The sequence below is a fragment of the Cupressus sempervirens genome, chromosome 6, assembly GCF_028749045.1.
Source record: "Cupressus sempervirens isolate cs-2001-9-10 chromosome 6, ASM2874904v1, whole genome shotgun sequence".
Classification (NCBI taxonomy): domain Eukaryota; kingdom Viridiplantae; phylum Streptophyta; class Pinopsida; order Cupressales; family Cupressaceae; genus Cupressus; species Cupressus sempervirens.
The window spans coordinates 64080575-64102483 of NC_143123.1; the positions used below are offsets into that span (position 1 = coordinate 64080575).

General features: G+C 35.2%; 1 protein-coding gene and 1 long non-coding RNA gene across 3 annotated transcripts in view; both read right to left on the reverse strand.

The window, feature by feature from the left end:
* Positions 1-21205, reverse strand: part of LOC149551141 (serine hydroxymethyltransferase, mitochondrial-like) — a 68222-nt gene extending 47017 nt beyond the window's left edge. Inside the window, exons 1-5 of one of the 2 annotated variants that reach the window (XM_089786711.1) lie at positions 20961-21205; positions 20665-20724; positions 18544-18630; positions 11624-11745; positions 11439-11515 (exon numbers count right to left, since the gene is read on the reverse strand). In XM_089786711.1, coding sequence (XP_089642837.1) covers positions 11439-11515; positions 11624-11745; positions 18544-18630; positions 20665-20724; positions 20961-21053 — 439 coding nt within the window. In that variant the 5' untranslated portion in view covers positions 21054-21205. The remainder of the gene's footprint in view (positions 1-11438; positions 11516-11623; positions 11746-18543; positions 18631-20664; positions 20725-20960) is intronic. The other variant, XM_089786712.1, reaches the window with a different exon arrangement.
* LOC149551142 (uncharacterized) lies at positions 12023-12673 on the reverse strand. The gene is made up of 3 exons (XR_016352674.1): positions 12560-12673; positions 12293-12396; positions 12023-12061 (listed from the first exon to the last, which is right to left on the reverse strand). It is a non-coding gene; the product is annotated as an uncharacterized LOC149551142 (long non-coding RNA).
* Positions 21206-21909: the final 704 nt, after the last annotated feature.

A 21909-nucleotide genomic window follows, 5' to 3' on the forward strand; every position in this document is an offset into this window, starting at 1 on the left:
ATTAAGAGGAGACTTGAAGAGTCTTGATGAAAAGATCAAGGAACTAAGGCAATGCCTATCAGAAGGAAAGATAGTATATGGGAAGTGTGTTGGAGCACACACTTTGATCAGGGACATATCAGATGAACTGAGCACCAAATTCGGTGAGTTAGAGGCACTTAAAAATGAAGTACAGAATCCCTCAGCTAAGATCGTTGATCTTGAGAGCAGAATCAGCAAAACTATTAGATGACATCAAGCTTTTGGAGCTACAGAAGGAGATGAAGTTGAAGAGATTTTCTTTGCTAATTGAAGATTGATCTTATACAGAGACAGCTAGAAGAATGCTTGGCAGTTAAGGCATCTATGACAAGTTTGCCTATACAGATTTAGATGCAGTAGAGATAGAATGCTATGCTCCATGTGCAATTTTGAGTGTGGCAGAAGTAGTGAAGGAAAAATGGGACATAGAGCTGACCATGTTGAAACAGAACTTTTATGATTGCATCCCACGGATTTCCAGCCAGCAGCAACCTTGAAGGTAATGCAGCAAAATTTTGACTTGTGCATAGGTGTTGACACATTTGCCATTGATGTCAAAGGGGGAGTGATAAGGAAAATTGTATATATAGACATAAGTAAACAGGAGTTAGAATTATAATCAAAGGAGGAGTTATAATGTAACTAGGGGATATAAGGAAAGATGGTTAATATGTAATGATCCACAATTTAAAATTTTGAAATTTTGTCAAGGCCAATTTTAAGAAGTTTTGTTTTTGAAGACTTAGCCAATTTTGTTGCCATCAATGCCAAAGGGGGAGATTGTTGACAATTTGGCTAGGTTAGACATTTCGATGTTGTTATTTATGGAAAACATATCAGTCATATAAAATGGGCAGATCATGAAGATGAAGTTATGGCATGTATACTTAGAAAACTATCTGAGTATCATACAATTTATCTGGTAGAACAGATAGGGTTTTGGTTGGCGAGCTTCACAGTCTTATCATAGAAACGTGTGAAGTTAGGTACGGCTACCTGACACCATGATGATGATATATGTGAGTGCGCAGGATTGTACAGACTGTACGAGCAGGGTTATGGCTAGATTACCAATTACAACAGTATATAGGCAAAACAGAGCATGATAAAGAAATGGGTATTTTGGGTTAAGGAATTATTTTGTTTATGAAATAATTACTTAAATAATTAAGGACGACATCCTAAATGTTAACCCTAAGAGGGCAAAAGTTAATTTTGTATTTTGTAAAGTGTATAAAGGCATAAAGGTCAACTCGGCAAATAATTGTAAAATAGCAAGGTATAAAGGAAAGATTGTGAATGCGAAGTTAACTGCGTAATCAAGTAATGCAATGCGATATTGATATAATGCTATGTGATGCGAATTCTGATGTATGATCAAAGGAATGCAAATTATGTGATAAGCAACAAGGCAATTATCAAATATTGAAGATATCAGCAACAGTGTAAAGAGGTTTTTGTATCTATCTCTTTGTATTAAAGGAACTATATTGTACATTGCAAGTTTGGGCAGTGGGCTCATCTTGCATACATTTTGTATATGTATATATCAACTCCTAACAAGGTTGAGGCTTCTAACAAGGCCTAGTCCTCTAACAAGGACCAAGACACTATACGGATGTAATAGACTCCTAACAGGGTCAATATCTTTCACAAGATACTTTTGATTAGTGGATCATTTTGTGGGTAGCATCCCCACCGAGGTTTTCCCTTGGCCAAGGTTTCCCTAGTTAACAAAATATGGTGTTATGAGTTCTCTTATTGCATGGTTATGTTTATTGTTCAGCATAGTTAGTTTACTTTCTTATACATGTTATAAAGTTGTTAAAGATATCTAGTTTTGGGCTAAAGTATGTGAAATACTGATTCACCTCCCCCCTCTCAATATTTCCTATTTCTAACAAATTCAGCATAGTCTTCATCATGGTATCAAAGCAAAGCTTGGGATGGGTAGATGAAAAAGAAATTTCTAAGTCCTAAAAAAAAATTGATGTACGTGTTTTGGTGTTCGATGAAGGAATGAGGCTGAAATTTTTTCATCACCTATTCTTGTCAAGCAAGCATACAAGGAGACCTTGTTATTTTAATCAAATATTGAGTGGAGGCATTTTCCTCTATATTATTTTTGTCAAATCCAGCAGATGAAATCGGCAACCACAGAGGTTCCTGGATTCAAGTCTACAGAGGATATCAGCATAATGATTTCGTGGCCACAATATTTAATCAAAATATTTGGTGGTCGTGGCACTAATAAAATGACTCACTGAACACATAGGAGACACAATGAAGTATGCTTTGGAACACATGGTTAAAGTCGACTACCATATCCGATGTGGAAGTTGAAGCCAAATTTGTTCTCAATCATAACATGGTAACATGTCATCGGATGTATATATGGAACAATTTTAAAGTGCTAGCAGTCTGCTAGGTTGAATAAGCGTGTAACTTGTTTTATTGGGTGCAGGTTGCTTGATACCCATTCAATACAAACTGTTTTAAGAATAAGAATAACTAGTCTACATCATGGTATCGAAGTGTGTACTAAGAGACACAACTTTGTTTCGTTAATAAAGGTAAATCAGCAGCAAAAAAGGCTTTAAAGACTTCAATATAGAAGTGATTCACATTGTCGATAGCCTCTACAAATATTGTTACATGAATCAAGATTACTGTTATCTCCAAAATCTGCACCCTAATTTGCGTTAAGTCCTAAAACCCTGAGCAATTTTGGAGAAACATTGGATCAACCAAAAGTTGTGGGTAACCTATGACCCAGTTGAACCTTCGGATTTTAGGCCAATTCCTATCTGATATATTTGATACCTTACTTATGCTAATGGAGACATGAAAACTTGTATTGGAAAGGGTAAAAAGATTAACTTGAACATGAAAAGCCAATAGATAAAAATAAGGTGATACACCAGAACTGATGATGCAAAATCTTGTTATACTTGAAACACAATGAAAGTTTTGACAGATAATCACAAAACCTTAGCTTGGAAGAACTGCTATTTCATATCAATATTTTAAGAGAAGGTTAGAATTTGAAAATATATGAAAGGAAACTAATCACGATCAAATATATCAATAATGAAAACACAACTCAAAACCTATGAAAACAAATATCAGATAAGGAAGATGCAAGACAAGACACAATTCATAAGGTCTATCAACAAAACACAATTGAATAACGTCAATCACCTCAAAGCATACAACCAAGTCCCTCCAAAGCTGATTCCAATGAAAATTGTATTCCAATCAAAGGCCCAAATAACAATATCTCTACATAATAGCTCAGAATAATCCAGAAAAAGATACCAAGGACAAAATCACATAAGCATCCTTCTTCTCTCAAAATCTGAACCCCCTCTTCCAAAACAAGAGGGGGTATATAACAATCTCCCAAAACAATACCACTTTCCATCAAATCAGGAAGTCTGGGTCGAAATAATGAGTTAACTATTTATCAAGAACCCCTAACAGCTCCAAAAATATGTTTCATATATCTCAAACTGAGCCTTGACCAACCATGCATAGAAAAAGTCTAAAAAAGACCCCAAAACTGCCACAAAGAACTCCATAATTGACTCCAAACTCCTGAGTCTGAACTAGGCTTCCAAAAATAGCAACTGAGGCTCCCCCTTGAAATTTGGCTTTAAAAAATGTTAACACCTTCTCAACTGTTTGACACTCCTAGTTAAACTCGATATTACAATGCAACTCTCTTTTATTAAACAAACTCTCCCCTTTTTAACTTACTATTTAATTGCATTTTAAAATTATTATCATTTAGTAGTTGATTTATAATTTATCAACTAAAAATAATAATATTTACAATTTACTTGAAATGCAATAATAATAATTTATTAAAATAATAACATAGACATTAAAAAATAAAATCTATATTACTTATTTTAATAAAATATAAAACACCCTTATTATGCGCATGGACCCGAAATTTTATAGATGGCAATTAAGGAATGCATAAAAATTGGAAGTCGAGAGTCATTTGTTATCTTAAGTTTATGAGAAAGCAAAGGCAAAACACAGCAGGGTTATTTTGAAACCCTAGCCACCATGAATGGCTCAGATCCTGCAATTTCTTAGCTGAAAAACACCATTATCTTGTGATTTTTGCTGCTGTTTAGATGCCAAATCTGTTCTTTTTTGTGGGTTTTCTCTTTTATGGGTTTTTGTTTCACTTATCCATAATTTTAATAATGCAACTTTAGATCTGAATATTGTGTGATAACCTCCAGCAAGTCACTCAAGACAGCATGACAAAATTCTCTTGGAGCACATAATTCGAACCTAAGCAACCTGGGCCATTGAAAAGGTCCACAGCATTTTCTACAAGCTTAAACAGCACCATGGCATGATTACTAACAATTGGTGCAGGTAGCTGCTTCAGCAAATAATGAACCCCAACAGAAAGAAAATGAGCATTTTGAGTTTTGATTGAAAACATTTTTCTGAATACCAAAACATCTAAGAAGATGAATTGTCTTCTCCTGATTTGGATGATAGAAAATGCAATTTACAATCCATTCAATCACAGGTTCCACTAAATGGGCATACATCTTCTTTTCATTGTATGATTTATCTGATGCTTAGATTTCCAGAAAGAATCCTTTGAAATATTGCAGAACAGTCGCCAAGACTGTCAATCAAAAATCCTGCTTTTCTATTTTTTGAACAACAGATACAAAATCAAATTTGAACTGTGTTTCTTTGTAAATAAGCAGCAACTTTTCAAGTTCTGGATATAACCCTTGATTCTTGCTGTGTGAACTTAATCTCTGGAAATTTTGCCATGTGTGCTGGTAATTTCTGATCTGATTTTGCATCTCTTTCTTTTTCTTTTTTTTTACCTCATTTACTTGAATATGCTTCTTTATATTTGGGTTTCTGCTGGAGCTTGTTTGGAATCTGCTGAATAATCAGCCTTCAATCTGAATGATTGTTAATATGCTTCCAAGAAAACTGCAAGTACTGAATTTTCACTTTTTCCTTACATCACTGTGAAACAAAAGGTTTGGAAACTTTTTAGTTTGTCCCTTTAATGTTTCATTTTCTTGATCCTGATATACATATTAATCCCACTTGGCCACGTTTACTCTATTTTCTTCAGTTATTATCAGCAAAAGGTTTCAAATCGAAGTGACTTATCCCTTTAATACTTCTTCTTTTCGTGATTGGCTTCTCTATCTGCTGATGTACGTCTTTATTTTGCTGAGATGAATAGCATGTAGGATGATGAATGTGAGGTGAAGTGAGTTATCAGCATTGCTTAGATCCATCGGATCTAACCTATTCTTTTTTGTGGATGCAAGTATTGGAAGCATGAAAAGGGCAAGATTCAGGACAGCAAAAAGATGGATGCGGATGGATGCCACTCAACCAATCATTATAGGCAATGACTGGTGCCTATGACCTTTTTCTCCTTTTATTCCTCTTTCATGTTACTGATTTCAGTAGAGTACGGATGTATATCAGCATGTGTGAGAGAAATTTACTTTCAGCATCTTCTTTCCATCATGATTTGTTCCATCATACAAACATTGTATATTATTTCAATATGAATTAAATGTTTTCCTTTAATGCATTTCTGAGTATTACTTGAAAGTGATAAGCATGTTGCCAATAGTGGCATGTTGTGATGGTTAAGTTGTTGTGTTGTTATCCTTGCCATCAAGGTTCAAATCTCATGGGGATGAGGTCCCCCGTTTGTGGCCTCACTGGTTCATAGCTCCAGGTCAAAGCGTTTACCCCTCTTTAAAAAATTTTAAAAAAATTTTTAAAAAATTTTAAAAAAAAGAAAAAGTGATAAGCATGTATGTTTTCCTCCATTTGAACATGTGTGAAAATTGAGTAACAATTACTACATACTGTGTATACAAAATTCAATGGAGAATTCGATTTCCCTCTCCCTATGGGTTCTTTTAAAGACATACGTGAAAAATGAGTATTTGGTAAATATTTGGGGAGGGGTTGCACGATTCCAATGAAAAGAAGCGGAAGCAACCATATCAAACTGATATATTCCTAGCAACGTGTCTACAAATATTGGTTCCTAAAGATGGTAACCGCAGTATTAAAATGTTGAGCAATGAGTTTCCCTATGTTCCTGCACATGGATTTGGAGTTTGGCATTGAAATAGCCATAATATGATAGGCGGTTGCTTCTTACCAGTTCTTGAAATATTATATCTGGATTAGGAAAACAATGAAATAATCCATTTCCAATTATTATATGATAGTTGATACATCTTTGATGTCAAACTAGACTTCTGCTAATTCTTATTTATTTGCAAGTATCATTTACAGGAGACAATTCGATATTTTTTATGGAATAAAATAATAATTGAAACTTTGAAGGAGCGATAATTATTTGATGGAGAACATTATCTCAAAAGAGAAGCACGATGTCTATCAAAGAGTTATCTCATATGAGGCAGAACATTGATTCCATCTACGTAGTGCAAGAAGAAAGATGTCCAAGAACAATGCAAATGCATTTGCTAGTGTTGTGTTGAACTTAGTGAGGGAGATATGTCAGTCGCCTAAACTGCCCTTGCTAGTTGGCGAGGTGAACCCGGTCCATATGGAAGGGGTAGACCACATGAGCATTCCACCTGACTGGAAGAAGGCAATGGAAGCCATGGAATGAAGCCACATGGATGAAGTGAGGACAACAATTGGAAAGGTACCTTGACAGTTGGTCAAGTGACGGCAGTGACTCGAAGAGAAGTGAAAGTAGAGTTGGACGAGTCGAGCACTAAAGCGAGAGTGGAGGAGAGTTCATAGTAGGAGGCGAACAACATAACAATAGCTCCTATTATGGACATTGGATATTGGGCACCTCCTATTATACTCACGGCAAGTTGAAGTCTAACCAGCATCGGTAGCTGATGTAGACTCTCAGATTCTAAAATTGATGTCGGATCTGAAAAAGAATGATGTTTTGGGCACTAGTCTTCATTATAGTTGTGAATGTAATGCTTGGAAGCATCAATGTTTATGGAGTTGAACGGAAGATGAAGTAACAAGAATAATTAGGTAGTGTTATGTCAATATAAGCCCTGAGAAATAAAAAATTTGCAGTTCACGTAGGGGGAGAGAACGATTGATGAAGCCACACCAATATAACACGGAAATTTATAGGAGTGTTGTGTGACCATATCTGACTTAGAATATAATAATTCTTCACCCCTCTCCAAACATACGATCTGTTAGATATTAACTTCACTACCTCATACATTACATGAAGCATTTGTCTATATTACACTGAACTGCAAATTACTGCAGCCTGTATGTTGCAAAGGGAATTTGATAAGAGAAATATCAAAGGTTCAAACTGAAGATTTCATTCCTAACGATTGGAAGTTGTACTTTCTACTCGGGGCAAAGTTTTTTTTAAGTAGGGACTGTAAATTGTGATAACTATTGAAAGAGACTCTGTGCAAACATCAAGGGACAATTGGTTGTATGTGGTGATGTTCTTAGATATAGAGGTTGATGACTAATAACTGTTAGAGGTTGATGCATGACATTGAACTGAAAATTCTCTACAAGTTGGAATTTCACATTGTGGGGGGAATCATAACCAATGTTTCATTCCCATTTTAAACATCCTCAAAGGGAAGATGATTCAAAGGAGAGGTGTCTCTCAAACAATCTGAGAGTGTGGTTACTTTACAAATAAAATATTTTAGAAACCTTCATAATGACAACTGGAAACACATATGACGACTCAAATTTTATTTGACAAATATTGATATGAAGGCATTTTTGGATTTTATGTATACGAACCTTCTTTGGAGCAACTTGTATCAAGGATGTTGATGTGCAGATAAGTATATTATATTTGAGTATTACATTGTATTTCTAGATGTACTATAAGTGTTATTATTGCCTTGATCTTTTCCTTTGGGGATGTTGTTGCGGGAAAAAAAGAAAGGTACATTTGAGGGAGCAGCTAGAGGAGCTGATTCAATTGATCTTTGAGGATAAATGGATAGTTAAATGCTTACAGTCAAGGGACTAAGTTAATGGCTGAGACATTTTCAAAGAAGAGGAAAATAGCATTATTTTATAAGCAGTCTTGCATGAGGAGGTCAAGAGGTTGACGAATGTACTAGGAGCTTTAGAAGGAAGCCAAATTAGCATGAATGCCTGATGTAGCCAAATCTAGGGACAAATCCACATTAGATTCACTTGTGTTACAATGGAATCAGACAAGTACATGCGTGTATGGGAAGTTGCTTTTATCAAAATAATAAATCATGTGCCTAATGATGAGTCCATTGGAACAAGAGATTTTCCATGATTGGAGTATATGAACAAGACATGCCTTCGTCACAGAGGGAGCAGCTTAAGGATCTACATTTGTTGGCATCCAATGATATTGATTCAGAGGGAGTTAACCATGATGGGATGGTTTCTCTAACTTTTAGTTGAGGTACATTATCACTGAAGAAAAAATGGCCGACAATGCTCACTAAGCCTCATGCTAGAGAGAAGTTTTGTGTACTTTTGGGACAAGCTTGATATGTTGGAGAATGAAGTCGTAGCTGAAAAAGGAACTTCAACATCAGTGATCTATTATTTGTGTCCTTGCATGTTTCTTCTTTGAGAGAGAAATTTTGAGGTGAAAGTCATTGTTTTCACCCCGTCGATTGAGCCATGATGGATCCACCCTCTAATATGGTTCATGGTGGATGTCATGTGTGTGATGCCATGACATCACTATGTGAGAGAATCCATAATGAATCTATGTAAACTCTTTTGTCATATGTGTGACTCTATGACTTTATAGGCCCCCTGTGTACATTACTAAAAGGTGACAATCTTTCTGATAATGTACAATTGTATTCAACATTGTAAGGTGACGACTTTACAATGTTCACTATCATGACGAATATCATGCTGACTTGATATTCATGGAAATGTCTTTGATAGTTAATATCTCTTGGATGTATTGATGGATATCATGTTGACTTGATATCAATTGTGACTCAATATGTTCTTTATGAAATAATCATGGTGGATATTATGTGACGTAATATCCTTGGACATGCATGATATGTTGTGGTTGACATCATGTGACATGATGTCAGTGCACATACCATAACTAGGAAATAAGAATGTCATGTGACTTGATGTTCTCTATATTCCTTGATATCACGAGTTATGTGATATCTAAATTGAGGTATACTTAGTTATCTTCCCTAGCTAAGAGGGAGTGTTAAGACATTGTAGCTCCGGTCAGTTATTCGGGTGATGAATTATAAGACTATAATTCTATCACCTCATAGCAAATTTGAAACTCTATCTACACTTACAGATTCTGAGTATATCTATCCTCTCTTAAACGTGATTGTATGAGCAGATCAAATCATGCCATTGATGAGCCTCTTTGTGATTGGGAAAATGATCTATAAGGTTATAGCAGATCGGTAATTTGACTAAAGCTATATTAGGCAATGTATTAACTAAACAAACTAATGATTACATTGACTAAGTTGTTAAATATAAAGTCATATCGTGAGCAGACATGAGATATGTCCACTCATGACGTGCCTTTTGTAATCATGCCTATTTGAGGTAATATTAATATCAAATCAGTCAGACCAAGAGAGAACATTGAAATCAATAAATGTTCTGCCTTGTTGGGGATCGAATAAACACTAGTTCAGATTCAGACCTGTGAATCTATATTCAGTAATTTTCAATATTGATTTAGCATAGTCTTCATCACTCTGAAGTTCACTTATTGCGAGAAGATGTGTGGCGTGAGAAGTTACGTAACTTTCTGGCAGGAAAATATTGCAGGAAAATTTCAAAATATTGCAGAGAAACTTGCAAAATATCAGTAATAACTTGATGTTTTATTGCGATAAGTCAGAAACTTATCGCCTGTGGACACATATACACAGCATCAGTCCAAAAAAGGGCAAAACAGAACTTTTTTATTGCAAAAACAGGTTTGGAGAGGACAGAAAGGGTGAACTATTTTGATATTGTACTTGTATTTGCTTATAGTTTTACAAAGGCAATTTTCTATTTTTAGTTTTCTTCAGAGTTTAAACTATCATACTATGGCTACCAACCATCAGCATTCTACATGAGGATGCGGTTTTGTTACCTGTTTGCATTTATATATATCTAGATCAGCTTATTTGTTTTGTTTACTCATTTACCCACTCATTAGATGCATCGTCTTATTGAATTTTGCAAAAAGAAATGCATTTCTAATTGTATTTGAACAGTGTTTTAAGTTCTCGATATTTTCCCGATAAGTTTCAGACTTATCTCTGATATTTCCCAATACCTTGTTTTCTGCCCTTGGTGATAAATTGCCAATAACAATACTTTGAACTATGAATGAACGATATTATTGGGAAATAAATGAGTCCATTCTTGTCATTCACTCCAGCCCAGATCATTCTGACTGCAAGGCAATGGGCCTTTGGAGTAAGGACTATGCTTTGATGCCAAAATGATTAATCAAGATGGAGCAAATGAGAAGCCAGCAAACTTCTAAATATACAAGTCAGACTTCTGCTGGAAAAATTTAGAATTCTCTTAACAGTACTAAGACAGCGCAAGTTCTTGCACAAGTAGTGGGATTCAAATAGAGGGAGGCCTGTAACATGGACTTCGCACCATTTTTTTATTTTCTTAAAATTTGACTAAGCAACTGAAATTGCTGATTGTGAGGATTGAAGAAATTGCACTGTTGAATCTGCACTGGTAATTTTAAAAGTATGCTTACAGAAAATATTCAAAATTTTGGGTATTGATTATTTGAGGTTTTCAATATTGGTTTGTGAAAGCTTCTACCAACGCCAACAAAAAACTTACTAACATACAATTTACTTAAAAACATTTCAAGGTGCCACATCTAGGGAATTGTTAGATGTTTGCACTAGGTTGACAGGCAAACGCTTCATAAGCAACAAGTCCATATAGACATATCAAAACTCTCAATAATCAAAACTATTATTCAACTACTCGCTGAATACTCAGCAAGACACTATGTACTTGAAGTTGCTGGGAAAGAATTTGAGTGAATTTCAATGCCAAAGTCGCACGAAACTCAGAGTCTGTAGGAAAAGCTCGTGCATACCAAGCTTTTTCCAAGCAGAATTTTTGGCCCACCAAGTCCAAGTGCACTAACTATGACCAAATTACTTACCATTAAACCAAAAGTAAGCTAGTAATATTAAGAAACACCATACAGTTGTAGTCTGACATCTGTCAGTGGAAAGCTAAATAAAGAAAGCAAACAAGACTCAACTGTAAGACCAGTACAATTCCATGAGTTTTGGGTGGAGTGTGAATTAACACACAGAATGAAATAGATTTTTAGATTTGAAGACCCTGCTCAAAGCCAAAATTGGGTAGCTACCAACCTCCCCATTTTTCTGGATCCAGCCGAAATGCTTGCAAGGCCCTTTTCTGGCATAATGACTCTGCCATGTCTATAAACCTGTCGTTTTTCCAAAGTAGTTGACAAATATGTTAAACAAATTTATGTGATATGGAATATCGCATAATTTAAGTAATCAAGTTGAAGCATAAGGTATAAAGGCCTCACTCATTTCCTCCATAGTATCTTGCACCAGGATAGCCTTCACTATATTTGTTGGTCATAACTGATCCAACAGCCTGCATGACTGATAATGAAGTAAAGTTCTCTGAAGGAATGAGTTCAAGGCCCTGTAACAGATAATGCAATTATCAGTACTGAGATACAAATCATCTCCTATCTACATGACTTCAAATAATTTGCAACTCTGTCAAGGCCCAAATAATTTTACGGTTAGCAAAATTAAAGATGATATCCAAGTAAAATTTCTACACAGAAAACAGCTTCCAAGTCTTACACAAGCTCAAACTAGTATATACTAATTTGGTCAAACCATCAAAAAAATAAGATTTTACAATGCGAAACATGTGATTACAATTGTTACAGCTAACACCTGAGACATACATACGTTTAGAATGTAGAACTTCCCATCTTGTAACCTGGAAGCTACAAGCACAATAATAAAATGGATGATACATGTTTCATTATCTGTGTCAAATTTAGTTGCAATCTCACTCAAGCATTTGGAATATGTAATTATTAATTTTTAACTAACATTAATAAACATGTTAAATATAATACAATGTTGGAATTTTTCTTACACAGGCATATACTGCTTATGATAATAACATAATAATTAATAGCATCACATTAGTAATATCCAAAAATGTAACTTACACAATTTAAGTCGTAACTATCAATATAACTTCCCTGTGGATGCATAAATAGACCATAGACAGTGTGTGCCACACAATTGTCTCAACTTCTGTGCATTTATTCTTCTGAATTTGGTATCAGAGCAGAAAAGAACTAGACATCAGAAGAATTCAGGAACCATAAAAACTAAAAAGTTAAAACTGTATGTTAAAGGGCCAACAAAAGGAAGAAAATAATGATCCTAGCAGAACTGTCAAAGTAATTGTCATGCAAGGACTGAGTCGAAACCTGTTGAAACAATGTTGAAGGAAGCTGAAATGTTGAAAACTCTGTTGAAGCCAAGTTTCTTTCACAAATAAATACTCTGAAAAAAATGCTGCACGTCTGGAAAGCCCTAACCCTAGCCACATGAAAGAAACCTTAAAGTGGGACTTAGTGTTGTGCATTAAATCTGCTGTCAAATCTGAGATTTTGCCAACTTCAGAACATTCTAAGAAAAACTCAAGTTATTTTATGAATAATTTAAATTTTCCAAATCCCAATTATATATTCTCAAAGTTCCCAAGTCTGAAACTGCATATAAAACCCTAGGTAGAAACTCTAGTTATGGTCAATATTCAATATCTTATTTTGCCTGGAAGCCAGAACTTCACAAGCCAAAATATTAATCTCAAGTCACAAAATACTTGCAATCATTCAAAATAAAAGACGTGATAAAATAATCCTCAAAACCAAAACCAGATCGACTACCTTTTGCTGATTTGGATAACCATCAAAAGGAAGCCCTTCTGCAGTTAAAACTTAAAGTCTCTGATAATTTAAATCCTAAGATCTGAAATGCCACTTCTGCTCATGAACTTTGGGAGAGGTTGAAAAACAAGTACTGAACATCTAAAAAACATCAGTCTAGTTTTTGAAGTTTTTGTACTTATCCACAAAAGTAAGTGTGGGTCATTTTCTATGCATCTTCTTAAGAAGAAAGATCAAATAGATTAGCTTTCCACCATTACCAAAAAGGTAGATGAAGAGGATGGGCTGCTCATATAACCTATAGTCTGTCAACACCATTTGAAACTTTTCTGGAGCCCTTGCATATATTGGTCAGTGTCAAGCTCTCACCTTTGAAAAAGTTGGCTCATTTTTATTGCAAAAAAAATGAGACAATTATAAATGGCAGAATCCAATTGTAGACAATTTTCACAGCACATCCAAATGCCCGGGATGCACTTCTGGGTGGAATCCACAAGGCACCTAGGCGCTTCCTTAGGCATCTGCGGACCCAGCGTCTATTCAGATGCCTTTTTGCAAAAGATAACAACTTAAAGTTAAAGCAAATTATCACATGTGCTGATTAGACTTTTTAAAAAAAAAAATTGCTCCTAAATCCTAAAACGTCCCTAAAAGAGGTCATTCAATCATTTTACATCCCATTTCATTTGCATCTAGGTTCTCTTCTAATTTGGTTCCCATTTCGGCATTTTGAAGGCAAGGTGATTATTTTCAATGAATCACGGGGACTTGCACCCCCTCCCAAACCTTGGAGTACCTGTCCTCCAGACGTCCCCACACCGGGTACTTGGAGTACTTGAATTTTTATTTGATTCTTACTTTTTGAATGTTACTATTTGGTATGTACTATGTTACTATGTTGAATGTTCAATGGTTCAAGTTTGTGTTGCAATTTTTCTCTTTTCAAGTATTTCAATTTGCTATTTTATACTGAAACATCATCATAACTAGCATTTCAAGTTCTATATGTATTGTATACAACACCCCTACTTGCCCCATTGTTCCCTCAACGTCGTCCCTTGGTCGTCCCCCTGCCATCCCGAAATTGAGGCCCATTGTCCCCCCGTCCTGGAAACTCATCTTGACGTACCCTAATGTTGATGTTACATGGATTATTTTCGAAAAGGATCGTTCGTGGGGTGAGAGATAGCTTTCACAAAGGATTTTTAAGCACCTAAGGTAAGCATTTGATCCCATTGTTGACTTCTTTAATGAAATTTTTTGAGAATTTGATGAATGCTTTCAAGTTTGGGAAGAAATTTTTCAAGTTTTTTTCATTCTTTTAAAAAAAATAAAGAAAGAAATTTAGCTATCTATTTTTATATTTTTGTATCATTTTTTTGCACTTGTATGCTTTATGTATATAAACAAATTCTAATTTAAATTTATTTTATTTCCTTTTGTAGCAAGAAATTAGATAGTATTGTACAAGAATGGTTGTCATCAATAGTCAAAGTCCAGTGGGAGGGCAAGGAGCCGATAGTTTCAAAATTGATGTAAGACCTCCTTAATGGAGACATACCACAAGACTATAACAAGTTTCAAAAGGTAGCTCAAATCTTTGGAAGTGTAATTATTGTCAAAGTAACAAAGGCAAAGTATTCAATAGCTCATATTCTCAGGTCAAACTTCATTTTATGGGCCCTGGTGGCCAAGGAATGGGCATGTGCAAAGGCAAAGATGGGAAGGGGATGTCTAATGTACACATAGCTTTATATATAAAAGAGCAAGAAGCTATTGATAAATTGGTTAAAAGATCAAAACAAAGTTCTTATCTACCTCTGTGCAAAAAGAAAACAATGCAATTACCCACTGAACCAAGTGTATCCTCCAAACATCCATTCTTGCAAGTACCCATATTGAAGAGGACAAGGAAGGAGTAGAAATTATTGCCTGCAAAAGAGGTCCATTCAAAAAGGAGGCAACAGAGATTGTTGATCAAGACATTGCACATTGCTTCTATTCCAATGGTCTTCCTTTCAACTTGGTGAGATTACCGCATTGGAAGGAAATAGTGGCAGCCTTCAATAAAGCACCGGCTGAGTACGCAAGTGTCGGGTATGAAAAGGTGTATACACAATTAAATCCTGATAGCAATATCACAGTTTGACTTGTTGTGGAAAATATCTACTACTTATCAATTTATGAGCTTAAGGGGCTTTCTAATGAATGGTTCATAAGGCACAACACTTGGTGAAGGTTTTGCAAATGGGATTGCAAGCAGAGTGGGTTTAACCATGGAGGGAACTCCATAGTTAAGCGCGCTCGAGCTGAAGTAGTACTGGGATGGGTGACCTCCCAAGAAGTCCCTGTGCTTCACCTCTGTGAGCATCACCTAGATTCAATGAGTGATAAGTGTTCTATTTATTCTCATGAGAGATGGATTCAAGTGTGAATAACTACTCATGATATATGGGTCAATGAGTTTGATTCAAAAACTACACAGTTAAATCTTGATAGAAATATCACAATTTGACTTGCTATGGAAAATATCTCCTACTTATCAATTCTTTAATTTGTTTTCATTTTTATGTTTAATTGTGTGAACATTGTCTAGGTTGCAAGTTCTACTGCTGAAAAGAATTGGACTACATGCTCCTTTATCCACTCAATGAAGTGTAACCAATTTGGTTCAAAAAATGTTGAGGACTTGGTTTACATTCATACCGACTTGCATCTTTTATCACATAAGGAGGATCACTACAAGAAAGGAGCAGCCAAGCTTTGGGATGTAGCCCTTGAGTGTGCCAACTTGAATGCAACATTTCAAGATCTTACCACAATCATAGAGGATGATGATAACATCACAACACACAGTGCATCTAGTAAAAGTGGAACCGTTTTGGGTTCAAATGATCTTGAACTTGCAGCAGTCAGAGATGATGAGGATGTAGATTTTATTGAGAATCCTTATGAATCTGAATCTTATTAGTGAATCATGAACTAAAGTTCGATTTTGTAATTCAAATTGCATTGGAATCGTGAACATAGATGTAGATGATATGGCTTATTAAGTTATTAATTATTGAACTTATTTCAATTTGAATATTTGTCAACTATCAAATATGAAATATCTTGATCCATGATGAAGTATCATACTATCAAATGCTTTAATGTTGTACATTTCTTGCATTCCTTTGCATGTAACATATATATATATATCCAAAATAAAAACAAAAAAAGCACGCATTTGTGCACCCAATTCTTGCACCCACATCCACATCCGCACCTAAATTGGTAACTTAGGCTGCAAGAAGTCATGGGATATATATATATAATGCATCCAAAGCCCAAAAAAAGAATCACACATCTGTGCACCCCATTCTTGCACCCACATCTGCATTCGCACCTAAATCAGTAACTTAGGTTGAAAGAAGTCATGGGATCAACTATTGAAGCAAAACAGGGCTCCAAGTGGGAAGAGTATGCTTTTATGATGATGCAAATAGTTGTTGATTCCTTGATTTTGGACCATCTCATTAAATCACCCTCCATAGGGCAAAATGTCAAATTTAATGTTGATGCAAATTCTAAAGATTTTGTTTCACTAAGTGAGAGATCTTATGCAAATGAAGGAAATGAGGCAAGGGTTGTCTTGAACGGTTCCACAAAATTCAAAGTCATGGATGTTATATTTGTTCTAGATCTACACAAAAAGAAAAAAAAATCTATCAATCAAGTTGCATATTGATATAAACCTTGCATTGTTGTGGATTTTGTGGTAAGATGTGCATTGTGACAAATGAAGAATGATTACCCTAAGCAATGGACAAGGTAGGCTATGAAAGCTAGTTGATCCTATCAAGGTATCATTATTGATATGTGTATATTAGTTGTGGAAAATATTGGCATCTCGCGGCATGAGAGATATTGATATCTCAACCTTCAGTCTTTACTATTTAGCAAAACTAAGCACATGTAATTTAGTGTAAGAGTGGCAAAGAACACTCCCCTAAACCAAAGCATAAGGAACGTGTGGAAGATGAGAGGGGGGTATTTCTATTAATGTTGGGAACTCGAAGAATCCACACTACAATAATAGAAAGCAACCAAGGCATGATGACTTGGACCAACAATATAGCTAGGCTATATGTAAATCAAATAAGCAAAAGTTGTGGGTCATGATACCATCAAAGAATATTACCAAATAAGATCGAATATGAATGTATAGGTGATCAAGAATAGCATTAAGTATATGTAAATCTTGGTAACTATTATTATTTAGTGTCATCTTAAGGTTCCACAACAAAGTAATTCAAAAGGGGTAGCCATAGGAGACCTTATATCATCATGAGTGGCAATGTTAGACTTGCAAATCATATTCTACGTCTTGTATACCTTGTGCATGATACAATGCATCAAAACAATATTAGTGAGTAGCATGTGGAGAAAGTTAACTGCCCTGCTTTTCTATAATAAGGTATTGTATGATGTGTGAAGATGATATTAATGAGCATTGTGTAGGATAGGTATATTGTCCTAATTTTCTACATTAAGTGCACTGCCAATCACTGTAGGATCTGCCTCACAGTTATTGTATTCTAATGTTGAATGATTCCGCAGAGGTTATCACTTCTTACTACTTAGGACTACCTGTCAGGTAAAGAACATTACAACTTCATATTTGATATTGGAACATTCTGCAAACTTCTTCTATTCTATTATTGCAATCTATTTTGTGTTCTTCATCATCATGCTAAATATTTATGTTGTAATCAAGTCTATCCTTTTCTTTATGCTGGATGGCAGTAAAGTAGATCTAAACTGGACGAGTAAGGAGTGGATTCATAATGAAAAGTGGATGGCACTTAAATCCTTCAATAACCAACCATAATTGAGAAAAAAATGCTCCTTGCTCCTCAAAGAGAGCAATAGTATCCATTTAAATTTACATGATGGATTAGTCATCTAAAATAATATTTTCATTGATCTCCGATTCTATTGATTCAAATATAAAAGCTCAGTTGGTCCATGATGTGACTTTCCCTTGACCCAATGAGCCAAAGCATGTGCACATAGAAACCAATTGCCAACAACATGACCAATACAGTCCATGACAATGTAAAGGATGTCAGCATTGTTCATAATATCTAGGAAATGATCCACATAATTCTGGAGCCAATAACTAGGAAGATAATTCCATGCAAAACAAAACTCGCCTTGTGTAGTGTTCTTAGTTTGCACATTTCTTGACAAAGAATTGGAGATGCATTGAAGAAACTATCAAAATAGATGGCAATTAAACAGAATATTAAAAAATCTAAGAAACAAACACTAGAATTATTACATCTTGTCATATGTTTAAGGTATCCAGCTTAATCGAACTTGAATTCTTATCACAAATAATTTAATGTATCTTTCACTAGAAATTGAAAATACAAAGGTTACTGTACAAATTATAATGTTTACATAAAAAAGGAATTGCAAAATGAGAATGTAAATTAATGCTACTAGAAGTTGTAGTCGAGGAATTAGACATAAACCTTCCATTGCCGATTCTTTTCAAGCTCTATAATGTTTGCAATCTCAGGATCCACCTCCTCCAATGGAGCATTCAGCTGCTTTGGCCACTGCATTACAATGTTTGCAAGAAGGAAAGCATTAGCTGCATCAAAAAATGCTTCAAATTTTAAGTTTCAAGCATAACCGAAGAGAATCCATCCATCTCCTTTATGTACTTATTCTCAATGGTGATGTATCTTAAACTCACAGTTCAGGTAACAGGCAATGGTGATGTATCTTAAACTCACATATTTCAGGTAACAGGCAATGGTGATGTATCTTAAACTCACAGTAATGCATGAAGCAATCCATTTTAATTAAAAATAAATTAAGAGCAACATTTTCTTATGTTTCTGATGTTTACAGATATCTATAAATTGCTCTGCCAACCAAGAAGTCGGCCTGTGAGTGCAAGTTCTCAGGTTGATCTATTAAAATCAGGGTTAAGGCTTGACACCCATTTCAAATGTTAATAGAGGTTTTTAACAATAAAGTTTCCCCATCACAAGTCAAAGTGTATATATCTTGAGACTCTGAAAGATTGGAAATACTAGTCCAATTCTCCTTAACCGCCATTTTTTACTACCATAATTAAGAGAACCATAATTAAGAGGTAAAGGCAACACCTACCAGACAACTATGGAATGGGTTAGACTGTACTGTTACTTTTACCTTCAACAAAAGTCCACCTTCTTGTAGAAACTAAAATCACTTAGTCAGGCTAAAAGATAATTATTCATCTTCACTCTTGTATCATATATTTTAATAGTACAAAATAGTTATATTTCAATTTGGTTGCAAACAATAGTGTAGCATCATCCCACATTTAAAAAAGATCTAATTCAATCTCATGTGAAGCAAGATCTGGTTGACAAAACAGCTAATTTGAATGCTTCATTCCTCATCTTGAAGCTTCATACATTGTTTTAGATTCAGCTAGTTTCCTTTTGCTTAAGTGTCTTTCGCTAAGCAGTAATTCAGTTACAAAATTATATAGCAGGCACTGAAACGTCATATTCGTAACTAAAGGGCCATGGTGGATTTCATATTTCAATCCTAGATAGCAATCAACATCTGTATGGTAGCAACAACGTTTTTTATTTCTCCTGGAAGAATAATCTTTACTTCAGATTTTGTAATACAGAGTCCTAGCATGCCTGACTAGAGGTCTTAGGTTTGAGTCCTTCTGGTCCTTGGAAAATTACCATGGTGTCAGAGATAAACATTGGTGCAATCAATCTTCTAAATACTGCTCTGGGTCAAAACTTCTAATGCTTTGCTCTCAGATGAAAAACTTGTATTTATCATTATCCGGTAATGATTTTTTAATCAGATCTTCTGGCTTTAATTCGTCTTTGTCAGATTGAAAACATGTTCTTATTAGATCTTGGTCATGCCAAAGACTTTTGAGGGCCCGTCCTTTTTTAATCTGCATAATTTTCTATGTAGTTTCTACTTAAGCATTTACATTCGTTTCATTATTCTGAAACTATTATGTGATGAACTAGTTTTGCTGCATTTCCAGGAGTACTCTCTCAATAATAATTGCAATTGTTATCCATTTGGTGTCCATTATTAAAGAGGTATTTGTAACAGTGAGATCAATTCTCTAATCTGTTGACCATCACTGGTATTCTTGGTAAAATCTTCTAATGCTTTACTCTCGGATTGTAAACTTGTATACATTGTTATCTTGGTCATGTTTTCTGATCAGACTTCAGGCTTAAATGTTTCCTACTCAGGTTTAAAAAAATTGTTATCACTAGCCTTTGGTCACGCATAAGTCTTTCCAGGGCCCCTCCTGTTTAAATCCCCATGATTTTCTATATAGTTTCTACTTGTGCATTCATATTTACTTGATTGTTCTGAAATTAAAATGTGCTGAAATATTTTTGGTGGCATTCCCAGTGGATCCTCTCTTGCTTGTAATTGCAATTGCTATCTATTTAATGTCCATTATTTAAGAGCTATTTCCAAAGCCACATTTCTATGATAAAATTTCGCTACACATTATACTATCCTCTATTTCAATGAACATGGCGAATCAATCAGGGGCAACAATTACGTAAGCTATGAAGAGAAAAATAAAAGAAAACACTCACGGTCACATGAGACTTCTGCCGTTCAAGACGAGAATAATCAGCCTCATTGGACAGAGCAACCTAATAAACAAGGCAACGACACCCAAAATAAAAATAAGACTTTAAAGGCTTCCACGCCCCATAATGATAGAGCAACTTCTGCAAAAGGCCAGTAATCAAATTTGAAAACCAGCATTAACGTGATCCATCGCCTAACATGAATCTTTAAGGCTTTTTTCAAGTATTGGAATTCGGAATCTTTATAAAAGCGTAGAAAAAGAGAAAAAAATATATTATGATTTGTGCGAACTACATACAGTAGATTGCAGGGCGAGTTGGGTGAGAGCAGATCCACGCCCCAACAGGGCAGAGGTGGAGATCTTGCGCATGGCCGCCCTTGCCATTGCCATGCTGTGCGCGAATGCAATGCAACAATATTCTGCACTTCACAAAATGGATGCTTAGGCGCGTGCTGTTCATATATAAGGCATCATATACTTCCAACCTGGCCACTTACTGATCTTCTCATTTGGCCCACTTCAAAATCAAATTCTGTCAACATAATTTCTAGGAGTGGCAGTTCTGCTATATTCTTGTTTTTCTTGGGTTCATGGTGTGAAAGGGATAGGAGTTGGTGTACCTATATTTCACCAACCTCATGGGGCCCCTTTGTTTGGAGAAGTTCCTAAGTCGCAATCCCAATATTTAATAAATAACAGCAGTTCCTACGAGGCATGAAAGGAGGGTAGTTTTGATTCATGGTTTTCATTTTAGAAGGGTTGTTTTTTTTCAGTTTAGGGAAATATATTTTAATATATTATTTGTTTTAAGGAATATAATATCTATTAATTTATAGACATAGATACATATTAAATATATAAGAGAGAGTTGTTTTTTAGAGTCACGTGGGTGGAATTAGAAAAGCAAGATGATAGAAATAACAATAAAGTCATTTAAGCACTAAGTGTTACGCTGATGGGAGGCGAAGAGGAATTTTAGTCATTTGATTTGCCACATACATCAATATGGTCTAAGGTGATTTTAGGAATGGATAACCCCCTCATTAATGTTAGTTTCACCCTCCTCTTTATTCTTGTTTTCATTCCTCACATGTGAAATTGCGAAAGCCAACCGAAGGACCTGTTGGGTGGATATTTTGCATCAATAGTTTTGATTAAAAATCCAGTCGCAAAATAGGATGACCAGCCACAGCGTGTGAGACAGAGTTTCTCCTACCTTAAAGGGAAGGCTCCCCCTTCTCACCGT